The 12,457-nt window shown below is 44.7% G+C and overlaps 1 protein-coding gene across 4 annotated transcripts in view; it reads left to right on the forward strand.

Moving 5' to 3' along the window:
- Positions 1 to 12,457, forward strand: part of clstn1 (calsyntenin 1) — an 88,025-nt gene that overhangs the window by 49,272 nt on the left and 26,296 nt on the right. For all 4 annotated transcript variants that reach the window (XM_043676194.1, XM_043676196.1, XM_043676195.1 and 1 more), the window contains 4 exons: positions 500 to 695; positions 8,133 to 8,341; positions 9,411 to 9,560; positions 9,816 to 10,001. In XM_043676194.1, coding sequence (XP_043532129.1) covers positions 500 to 695; positions 8,133 to 8,341; positions 9,411 to 9,560; positions 9,816 to 10,001 — 741 coding nt within the window. The remainder of the gene's footprint in view (positions 1 to 499; positions 696 to 8,132; positions 8,342 to 9,410; positions 9,561 to 9,815; positions 10,002 to 12,457) is intronic.

Genomic DNA, 12,457 nt, shown 5'->3' on the forward strand with positions numbered 1-12,457 from the left:
TCTCTCGTGCGCTCTCTCTCTCTCGCTCTCTGTCTCTCGTGGGCTCTCTCTCGCTCTCTGTCTCTCGTGCGCTCTCTCTCTCTCGCTCTCTCGTGCGCTCTCTCTCTCTCGCTCTCTCGTGCGCGCTCTCTCGCTCTCTGTCTCTCGTGCGCTCTCGCTCTCTCGTGCGCTCTCTCTCTCTCTCGCTCTCTCGTGCGCTCTCTCTCTCGCGCTCTCTCTCGCGTGCGCGCGCTATCTCTCTCTCTCGTTCTCGTGCGCGTTCTCGTTCTCTCTCCTGCATGAATGGATGCAATGTAAACCAGTGGCTGGAAGGCAGGCATATGCTCCTTTTACTAAGTCCCAGAACTCACCCAAACAAGGCACAGGCTTTGCTTTTTCCACAGACCCTCACAAAAACAATCCCTGGCTGTGAAGTTTGGACTGCTGTTGCACATTAACTTTTTTGTTAATTTAATGCATAATGGTTCCAGCTCTAACTTACTCTTTGTTAAAACTCTAGGTGAGATTTGTGGATTTAGAATTCATGGACAGAATGTACCATTTGAAGCTGTGGTGGTTGATAAAACCACCGGTGAAGGTGTCATACGTTCAAAAGAGAAGATGGACTGTGAGTTACAGAAAGAGTATACCTTTACTATCCAGGCATATGACTGTGGAGAGGATCCCGATGGAGGAAATATGAAGAAGTCCCATAAGTAAGTATGCACTGAGCAGTAAAGAATGTTGAAGCATTGATTTATTTTGTAATCGACTTGCTACGATCCAACCAATAAGTGAGTCAGTTTAAAAGCCAGTGTTAACTGTCAGCAATGGGATGTCAAAGGTGAATGTTAATGTCTGCGCATTTTTGAAAGGCCCTGTTTAGGCCTGGTTTTTCAAGCCTTGTTTCTTGTTTCTGATAATAGTAACCTCCCAGGTGGTGGTTATTATTCGACTCCCATTTCCATTCCTGATGGTGACTGAATGGATGAAGGAAGACCATAGATACAGAAATTGAATTGGATCACTCGACCCATTGAGTCTGCTCCACCGTTCAATCATGTCTGATAGGCTTCTCATCCCCATTCTCCTGCCTTCTCCTTGATCCCCTTACTAATCGCGAATCTAGCTGCCTTAACAAAGGGATTTGGAAATCATAGTTCAGGATTATCTTAAGGTTAATATGCATGTTCAGTTAACATTTAGGAAGGCAAATGTAATGTTACATTCTAGCCCTCTTGAAATGAATTCTAACAGCAGAGGAGATGTACTGCTGAGGCTGTAAAAGACGCTTGTAACACCGCATTTAGAATCATGAGTATAGTTTTGGATTCCATAACTAAAAAAGGAGGTGCTGGCATTGGAGGGGTCCATAGAAGGTTCACAAAAATGATCCCAGGGATGAAGGGTTTGTCATATGAGGAGCAATTGAGGATTGAGTTTGTACTCAGTGGAGTTTAGAAGGATGGTGGGGATCTCACTCTCAGTTGGAGAAGGTGAGGACTGCAGATGCTGGAGATTAGAGTTGTGTGTGTGTGGTGCTGGAAAGCACAGCAGGTCAGGTAGCAGGAGAATAGACATTTTGGGTACAAACCCTTCTTGTTGATGTACCCTCCTAGATGATTTCAGTCCTATGCGAAGTCTCTTCCAAGGATGCCTACCTTGAAGTTCTCCTGATCTCTCTACAAGGATCTCAATGATCTCACCGCTCCCTCTCTCCCCCACACCCCTGGTTGTCATCTCTGCTGTGAAGCTCTTAGCCATGTCCTGAAGCAGACTTGCTACCACAGCCACATCTCCTTCCTGATCCCTGCTGTGAAGGGCTTATATCCAAAACGTCGATTCTCCTCCTCGAATGCTGCCTGACCTGTGCTTTTCCGGTACCACATACTCGACTCTCTGAAATTTGCTGAATGCTGTGAGACTTGGATAGAGTGGACGTGGTGATGATTCCACTACTGGGAGAGACCAAGATCAGAAGGCACAACATTCCCTTCTCTTAGAAAGGAGATGAGGAGGAAGTTCTCCAATTCTTGTGAATCTGTGGAACGCATTGCTGCAGGGGGCTGTAGAGGCTGAATCATTGAATGCTTTGCTTTCGATTTCTGTAGCCTACCAAAGTGCATAACCTCACGTTTGTATTCCATCAACTACTACTTTGCTCACTCTCTCCTAGCCTGTCCAAGTCCTTCTGCAACCTCCTTGCTTCCTCAGCATTACCTGTTTCTCCATCTATCTTTGGTCTGCAAATTTCGCAACAGCATCCCTGGTTCCTTCATCCAAATGGCAAGTAATTGCAGCTTTAACCTCAGCTGCAGACACAGCAGTAAAGGAATTTCTTTCACCTTGAAGGATTGCTATGTTCTGCCCAAGTCATCAGTTGTTTTTTTTAGATTAGATTAGATTACTTTACAGTGTGGAAACAGGCCCTTCGGCCCAACACGTCCACACCGATCCGCTGAAGCGCAAACCACCCATACCCCTACATTTACCCCTGACCTCACACTATGGACAATTTAACATGGCCAATTCACCTGACCTGCACATCTTTGGAACTGTGGGAGGAAACCGGAGCACCCGGAGGAAACCCATGCAGACACGGGGAGAATGTGCAAACTCCACACAGTCAGTCGCCTGAGGCAGGAATTGAACCCGGGTCTCAGGCGCTGTGAGGCAGCAGTGCTAACCACTGTGCCACCGTGCCGCCCAGTTGTCTGTTGATAAAGAATTGAGATTTTGCTGTGTAGTTTTTGAACAGCTGTTTTCAAGACTTAAGTGTAGTAAGGGGTCAGTGTAAATTCTTGAGAGCATATGCTGCAGGATCAGAAGTTCTGCTGTTGTATAAATCCTACAAGATGCAGAGATTCCTGGTATTATTTCTGACATGTTTACTTGGCTGAAATATCCTTTTAACTGTTGAAGATTAAAATGTTATACTCTGTTTGGCATTCAAGTGTTACAGCTGAAGGGTGGGGTGCATTGAGAGAGATCTGTTCAGGCTGATTTCCATATCTGAAAGACAAGTTTTCCATTGCTTTAAGCTATGAGTGGCTTACCTCTCACTGCTGGTGAAAGGAACTCAATAATATCTTTCATCGAATTTAAATACACTTCTCCCCCAGGGCACATAATTTAGAGAAAATGACTCTTAAGATCTGTTTCAAAAGAAATCATATTACAAGTCTAAGCAAAGATATGGATGTGAAAGCATTTTGTTTCATCTGAGATTTTAATTATTTCCTTCATCCCTTTTTAAAGTAGTTCTTGGCCCCAACATGTTGGAAGTAGTACAATTAATTGGATGTCACTGGTTGCTCCTGCATCATTCGCTGTAAGTTATCCTGCTGATTTCCAGAGCCAATCCTAACTCACTTTCCATATATAACAAAAATATGGATCATGACTACTGAGTCACAGTGCTCAAGTTATTACAGTTCTACTTCAATCACTCCATTATGAGCAGTGGTCAATCGACCAATGGAAGAAAATCCTGTCTGGGATACTATTTCATGTTTGCACGACCAGTTGGGCAGTCTTGATTATATTTCCTCTTCAAATCATCCCAATTACTTCACTGGCAAGAAAATTAGATCAAGGGTGACTTCACAATTTTCATGTGCTAGCAGACTTGAATTCTACAGCATGGAAGCAGACCCTTAGGCCAACTCATCCACACCAACCAGACATCCCAATCTAACCTAGTCCCATTTGCCAGCATTTGGCCCATATCCCTCTTAAACTCTTCCTATTCATGTACTTATCCAGATGCCTTTTAAATGTTGTAATTGTACCAGCCTCCACCACTTCCTCTGACCATTCATTCCATACATACACAATCCTTTGTGTGGAAAAAGTTGTCCCTTGGGTCCCTTTTAAAATTTCCCCCCCTCACCCCAAACCCATGCCCTCTCGTTCTGGACTCCCCTGTCCCAGGGAAAAGACCTTGTCTATTTACCTTATCCATGCCTCTCATGATTTTACAAACCTCTAAGGTCACCCCTCAGCCTCCACTGCTCCAGGGCTAAAAGCCCTAGCCTATTCAGCCTCTCTCTATAGCTCAGTCATGGCAACACCCTTAAATATTTTCTGCACCCTCAAGTTTAATAACATCGTTCCTATCTATAGAATGGTGACTATAATTATGCGCAGTATTCTCAAAGTGCCCTCACCAATGACCTGTACAGCTGCAACATAATATCCTAACTCCTGTGTTCTATGTTCTGACCAATGAAAGCAAGCGTTCCAAACACCACCTTGTCTGTGAAAGTCAAGTCTAACTGGGACTTCGCTCTCAAGGAACTATGCATCTGCACCCCTAGGCCCTTTGTCAACATTCCCCAGGGCCCTGCTATTAACTCTGAAGTCCTTACCTGGTTTGTCTTATCAAAATGCAACATCTCACATTTATCTAAATTAAAAATCCATCTGATCAAGGTCCTGTTGTATTCTGAGATTTTCATTTTCACTGTCAACTATATCACTTGGTGTTATCTGCAAACTTCCAAACAGACCTTGTATATTCCCATCCAAATCGTTTATATAAATGATGGCACGCAGTGGACCTAGCACCAATCCTTGTGGCACATGGCTGGTCACAGGCATCCAGTCCAAACATCAGCCCCCTATCACAACCCCCTCTCTCCTACCTTCAAGACTTTAAAGAATTGGAATGTTTATCTGCAGGACATACCTTGACTTTTGTTGGTCCTATTATCTGCATTCTGCAAATTACATATGGATCATCCTTCAGTTTTGTATCACCAGATTACCATTGCTATTTTGGCAAATCTTCATTGTGCTGGACACCTGAATAGAGTTTGCTGAGGTGGATGTTCTGTTTGCACTTTGAAAGTGAATGTCTACCTATGTGTTTACTGAGGTGTCCGAGCCTGTTCATATCCTCGTTTGACAGAGACATTTCCAGTATTTATTGTTTTAGATCATTATGAAGAGAATGCACCTCCTGTCTTTTTCTTAATCTTTTGTTAACGCCCATTGACTACACAGAGAAAGTGAGGAGTATAGATGCAGGTGTATCAGTTAGTGGGGTGATGAAAAAGCAGAGCAGTATCTGAGGAGCAGGGGAATCGACGCTTCAGGTATAAGCCCTTCAGGAATGGGGAAGGGAGCTGAGAGGTAAATGTGGTGGGGGCGTTGTGGAGTTGGCAGGGAATGCGATGCGTAGGTAGTGGCAGGCAAGAGGGGAGGGTGGAGCGGATGGGTGGGAAGATAGATGGACAGGTGGGACATGAAAAGAGGGTGGTGCTGAGTTGGAGCGTTGGATCTGGGATGAGGTAGGGGGAGTGAAGGTGAAGTTGACAGTGCCATGTGGTTGGAGGGTCCCAAGGTAGAAGTTGAGGCGTTCTTCTTCCAGTCATCGGGTGGCTTGAATCTGACGGTGGCCGCCCAGGACTGGCATGCCCTTGGTAGAGTGGGAGGGGCAGTCAGCCACAGGGCGATGGGGTTGTTTGGTGCGTGTCCCCCAGAGATGTTCCCTGAAACATTCCACAAGTTGGTCTCCTGCCTCCCCAACGTAGAGGAGACAACATTGAGAGTTATGGACACAGTAGATTGATGCGTTTGGATGTGCAGGAAAATCTCTGCTGGATGTGAAAGGATCCTTTGGGGCCTTGGACGGAGGTGAGGGCACACATTTTACACCTCTTGTGGCAGCAAGGAAGGTGCCAGTTGTGGAGGGTGGGTTGGTGATGGAGGCTGTGGACCTAACTAGGGAGTCACAGAGGGAATGGTCTTTGCGGAATGCAGATGGGGTGAGGAGGGAAATACCCCTCTGGTGGGGTCTGACTGGAGGTGGCTCAAATAGTGGATGATAATGCGTTGGATCCAGAGATGAGTGGGATGGAAAGTGAGGACCATACGGGTTCTAGCCTTGTTGCAGTTAGAGGGGTGGGGTTCAAGGGCCCAGGCGCGGGAAATGGCGGAGATGCGCTTGAGGGCATTGTTGATCACGTGGGAGGGAAAATTGCTGTCCTTGAAATAGGAGGCCATCTGCGATGTCCTGGAGTGAAATTGCTTCTCCTGGGCACAGGTATGGCAAAGGAATTGGAGTAAGGGATATCATTTTTTTTACAGAAGGGTTGGGAGGCGGTGTAGTCCAGATAGCTGGGAGACGGTGGATTTGAAGTAGATGTCTGTGTTGAGTTGGTCGCCAGAGATGGAGACTTGAGGGGTCCTGGAAGGGGAGGGAAGTGTCAGGTGAACTTAAGTTCAGGGTGGAAGATATTCGTGAAGTTTGAGTGTTCAACCTTGTGTGAGCACAAGGTAATGCTGATAGTTATCAATGTAGTGGAGGAAAAGGTGGAGGATGGTGCTAGTGTGTAACTGTAGGACTCTTCCACATACCTGAAAGAAGAGGCAGCCATAGCTGGGACCCATGGCTACCCCTTTTGGTCTGAAGGAAGTGGGAGAATTTGAAGGACAAGTTGAGGGTGAAGACCAGTTCCACCAATCAAATGTGTCGGTGGAGGGGTACAGGTTGGGTTGGCGAGAGAGGAAGAAACTGAGGGCTTGGAGACCTTTGCCTGGCGGATGCATGTGCATAGTTTCCCCAGCCCCTAATGCCTCATCTTCACCATGGACATTCGGTCCCTGTAAGAGTTCATCTGCTGTGGTAAAGGTCTCCAGGTACAGCGCATTATCCTTTGCCATTTCCACCACCTACAATCAGACTCCACCACCAGATAGATACGGTGCAGCACGGTAGCTGTGGTTAGCACTGCTGCCTCACAGCACCAGGGTCTAGGGTTCATTTCCTGCCTGTTGGTGTGGAGTTTGCACATTCTCCCTGTGTCTGCGTGGGTTTCCTCCGGGTGCTCTGGTTTCCTCCCACAATCCAAAGATGTGCAGGTAAATTGGCCATGCTAAATTGCCCACAGTGTTAGTCAGGGGTAAATATAGGGTAGGGGAATGGGTTTGGGTGGGTTTCTCTTCGGAGGGGCGATGCAGACTTGTTGGGCCAAAGGGCCTGTTACACACTGTAGAGAATCTACCCTCCCACCCCTACCTTCATTCTTCAGAGACTGTTCCTTCAGTGACCCTCTCATTAGGTCCACCCTCCGTTTCTGGCATCTTCCCTTGCCCCAAAAGCGGTGTAAAACCTGTGCCCTCACCTCTGTCCAAGGCCCCAAAGGATCTTTTCACATGTGGCAGTGATTTTCCTGCACATACAAACACCTCATCTACTGTTCTGTTGATCTGTGATCTCCTGTACATTGGGAACACAGGATGCCAACTCTGAGCGTTTCAAGGAACATCTCTGGGTGACGCACACCAAACAACCCCACTGCCCTGTGGCCGACTGCTTCAACACCCCCTCCTACTCTGCCAAGGACATGCAAGTCCTGGGCTGTCTCCACTGTCAGATCCAAGCCACCTGATGACTAGAGGAAGAACGCTTCATCTTAAGCCTTGGGATTCTCCAACCACATGGCATCAATTTAGACCTCCCCTCCCCTTACAATATCCCAGATCCAACCCTCCAACTCTCACTGCCCTCTTGATAGCCTGTAATTTACCTTTCCCATCTATCCGCTCCACCGTCCCATCTGACCTATCACTGTCACCTCCCACACCCCACACCCCCATGTCTACCTATCACCTTCCCATCCACCCCCTACCCTCCTATTTATCTCCAAGGCACCCCTCTGCCCACCCTACCCCGCATTCCTGATGAAGGCCTTATGCTCGAAATGTTGACTGTCCTCCTTGAATGCTCTCCGACCGGCTATACTTTTCCAGCGCCACACGTTTTGCCTCTACGTAGTCCTTAAACTTTGGTGTTACCTAACCTTTTTGGCTCGACTCATTTCTTTTACAAATTGCTCCTTCAATACCTTCCACTTGGACCAAAAATATCTGTTGTTTGTGTGGCTGGTAATCAGTTTCATCTGGTGTGGAGGAACAGCAGTACTCCGATGGGATGCTTTAGTATGTTAAAGGTGCTGTTTAAATAGATCAACTGTAGCAGCTTTACTACTGACCTAACTAGGACTGGCTAGTTCAGTACTTGTTCTGGGTTGAATATTGGTCTTTTGTGGGCTGTATGATTTGCTATTAGCTGATTAAATCCAAGAGTTATTAGGGAGGCTTTCTAAATGTGCTTCCAATTCCTAACCAGTACTTCTGCTTTACAGGGCCAATGTTCATATCCAGGTGAATGACATAAATGAGTACGCCCCAGTTTTCAAAGAGAAGTCTTACAAAGCCACAATCATTGAAGGAAAGAAGTATGATAGCATCTTGAGAGTGGAAGCAATCGATGCAGACTGTTCACCTCAGTTCAGCCAGATCTGCAGTTACGAAATTGTTACTCCTGATGTGCCATTCACTATTGATAAAGATGGTAAGTGATGAGTCACGTGGTTATGCACTTCCAAATAAGGACATTAAACTTCGAATTTCTAATGTTGAATTTTAAATTTTAACAATGATTCCGTTTTGAGTAAAATATTTGTCAGATGTTGACTTCATTTTTTTCTATGTGGGATCATCTAGATCATGATTTTACAAATGACAATTCAAGGCAAGAAGGAAAGATTCTAGATTATCCAATAATTGGCATTGTCAATGTTAGATCTCTTACTCACTAGCTTGTCCTGTAGGAGTTGCCACCTTGTTGGTGGATTAATCTTAAATCAGAATATTAAAATCTATTAAAAACACAAATGAGAGATATAAAAAAAGTTAGAGTCCCCTGATGTGTATAGCAACACAGGTCTCAAAGATGAAGACGTTAAACATACCTGAGCTGAACTATAAAATTTGAGGTTGAAATGCCGCTAATTATTTCAACATAATGGAAACCATCAGTTTTTGTTTGAGTTTGCGTTTAGTGGTTCCTCAGTGTTTGCTAATCTCTGTATATCTGTGGATTGCATCTTGCCTTCCCATTATAAATAGAAATTAATGTAAGAAGATTATTCTCTAAGTTAACAATTTGTTTTCACTGTCTTCCATTATTCTTCCCATCTCTTAAGGTCCTTGTTTAGTTATGGTTCAGAGGCTGCTGGAACTCCTCCGATACTGAGCCCAACTAGCTGTTTTTCACTAATTCAAGACAGTGGATGTTAAGCCTTTTAACCATAGAATGTATAGTTCTCATCACACCAACGTTCTCTCATCTGAATTCTCCAATATGAGTTCATGGCTACTGATGAAAAATGAGTTTTGATTTTTCTTTCCCCTTTTTTCATATCATAGTAATAAATAGCTGGTGACATAACGAAGAAAACCTCACTGTTTTTCAAGCTGTCATTTTTTTAAGTGACCAATACACGGGCTATTTCGTTTGTTCTTCCCAATTTTTTTTATGTTGTGTTCCTGAAGAACAAGCATGGAATCTGTTTGCAAGATTAGCATCTGTGCATTTGACTGTTGAGGGATAATGTGTTGTAAACTGGTGATTTTTGTAGGGTATATTAAAAACTCTGAGAAGATTAACTACAGCAAAGACCGGCAGTATAAGCTTGCAGTAACGGCTTATGACTGTGGGAAGAAGCGTTCGACAGAAGATGTTCTTGTTAAGATCAGCATTAAACCCACATGCAAACCTGGCTGGCAAGGTAATAGAATTAACACAATTCTAAAGTAATTGGTAGTTGTTTGACATTACTAAAGAATAAATTATTTAACATCTGTGATCTAAAGTGTATTAATTTCCTAATGTATGCTTTTAAGATCCAAGATAAACCTTTCTATCTGAATTAGTACCTACTTAATAATTAAGAAATCAAACTAAATATTTGACTGAGTCAACAATGTATTACTGACATGTTGCATATTTTGTATTGAGGACCATTAATGTGTTTATGATATAGGTTGGAGCAAACGAATTGAATATGAACCTGGCACTGGAAGTTTGGCATTGTTTCCAGCTATACATCTGGAAACCTGTGATGAACCTATTACATCGATCCAGACAACTGTTGAATTAGAAACGAGCCATATCGGAAAAGGATGCGACAGGGACACTTATTCTGAAAAATCACTCCACAAACTTTGTGGTAAGGCTTTTATTAACTAACAAGGTAAAAACAATGACTGCAGATGCTGGAAACCAGATTCTGGATCAGTGGTGCTGGAAGAGCACAGCAATTCAGGCAGCATCCGAGGACAGGCAAAATCGACGTTTCGGGCAAAAGCCCTTCATCAGGAATAAAGGCAGAGAGACTGAAGCGTGGAGAGATAAGCTAGAGGAGGGTAGGGGTGGGGAGAGAGTGGCATAGAGTACAATAGGTCAGTGGGGAAGGAGATGAAGGTGATAGGTCAGGGAGGAGAGGGTGGAGTGGATAGGTGGAAAACGAGCTGGGCAGGTCGGACAAGTCCGGACAGGTCAGGGATCGAGTTGCTGGAGGTTAGAAGCGAGGATGAGGTGGGGGAAGGGGAAATGAGGAAACTGTTAAAATCCACATTGATGCCCTGGGGTTGAAGTCGTTTTTACCTCATTCGGCCCATCGAGTTGTTCTACCATTCGGCCATGCCTGATATGTTTCTCAACCCCATTTTCTTGCCTTCCCCTTGTTGTCCTTGACCCCTTTGCCAGTCAAGAACATATCTATCTCCATCTTAAAGACACTCAAATACTTGGCCTCCACAGCCTTCTGCAGCAATGAGTTCCATACAGTTCCCACCCTCTGGCTGAAGAAATTTCTCCTCATCTCAGTTCTAAAGGGTCATCCCTTCACTCTGAGGCTGTGATGTAATTCCCCAGGATTCTGGTCCCAGAATGATTCAGGTGGAGCCCGTCCCATTGGAACAGCTCCATCCTTCCCCAGTCCCAGTTCCAATGTCCCATGAATTCAAACCCCTTTCTTCCACATCAATCTTTGAGCCACGTGTTTACCTCTTTAATCTTGTTGAGCCTACGATAATTTGCGCATGGCTCAGGTAGCAATCCAGAGATTATTAACATTTTGGTTTTACTTTATTATTTAGTCTGTAGCTGCTCATATTTCCTCAGTAGATTCACTTTCCTCTTTCTGCTGATTTCATTGGTATCTATATAGACCACTCCAAGTTCATTTGCAGCCCAGTGAGATATCCTGAATCCAGGCACCGTGCGGGACTCCTGATCCTGGTCACAGAGAACACTGTTTATTCCCCTGACTCTGTCATCTTTGATTACAATCCCATTTCCCTTTTCTCCCACCTCTTGAATGGCTTCCTGTACCATGTTGCTATGGTCAGCTTCCTCATCGTTCCTACAGCCCCCACGTTCATTCCCATGGGGAGTGAGAATATCAAACCTGTTACACAAGTTCAAGGGCTATGACTCCTACAGCATTACCTCTCTCATAGTCACTCCCTCCTGTCCCTTACCAGTGACCAAATTTGAGGTAGTTAATCTCAGGGATGTGACTGCCTCCTGAAACACAATGTCCAGGTATCTCTCACCTCCCTGATATGTCACAATATTCTGAGCTCAGACTCCAGTTCATCAATTCTGAGTCAGAGTTCCTCAAGCAATCAACACAATGAGCCAAGTGTTGTCCTTCAGCTCCTACATCATGTGGGAACAACACATTACCTGGCCTTGCATCTCCATTTTAATTACTTAGCTCTTAATTTGACTTTTTTAAAAATCACACTGATCATTTGGTCTGTAATCTGCAATTATTTCCCATATTTGCCTTCAATCTGAGTGTAACAGATGGACACATGAATAATTATCACCAACCAGTGAACCTGCAGTTTACCTGTGATATTACCATTCTGTGTCGGACCCTGAACCTGGGCTTCAGTTTATCCTGTTTAAAAAAAACTGACAAACTATAAGCCAAAAAAAGCAAAAAGCACCTCTTCCCCTCTGCACCAAATGACCACACTGTCTCCAATTTCCCCAAAGCCATATCCTTACTCAGGGTGTGCCTCCCTCTGGAAAGGATGTGATAACAGGAAAATACTGAGGGGGTCAGACAGAGACAAGGTGGGTTTCTGCAAGGGAGTAACAATGATATACTGCAGATGCTGAGGATTTGAAGTGAAAACGGAATACTGAAGTCAGCAGGTTGGCAGCATCTGTGGGCAGCGAGAAACAGAGCTAACAGTCCCGTTCCAGTAAGAATCTTCTTTGGAACATAATGAAAGAGAAATCATGTTTCCCACACCTCCTGAAATTTCTGAGGATTTAACTAATAGAATGATTGAGGGTGAACCAGGGGATGTGGTTTACTTGGATTTCAGATGTCTTTTAATAAAGCCCCACGCAAAAGGTGATTGCACACATTGACAGCACATGGCATTGTGGCACAACACTGGCTTCAACTGAGCACAGCAGACAGGAAACAGGAACAGGAATAAACCGGTCTTTTACTGAATGGCAGCCATGACTAGTGGGGTATCACAGGGATCAGTGCTTGGACCCACCTAGTCACAACATATATTAATGATTGAGATGAGAGAACTAAATGCAATAACTCCAGGTTTGCAGATGACACAAAGCTGGGCGGGAGGGTGAGCT

Source organism: Chiloscyllium plagiosum, chromosome 34, assembly GCF_004010195.1.
Source record: "Chiloscyllium plagiosum isolate BGI_BamShark_2017 chromosome 34, ASM401019v2, whole genome shotgun sequence".
In the NCBI taxonomy this organism is placed as follows: Eukaryota; Metazoa; Chordata; class Chondrichthyes; order Orectolobiformes; family Hemiscylliidae; genus Chiloscyllium; species Chiloscyllium plagiosum.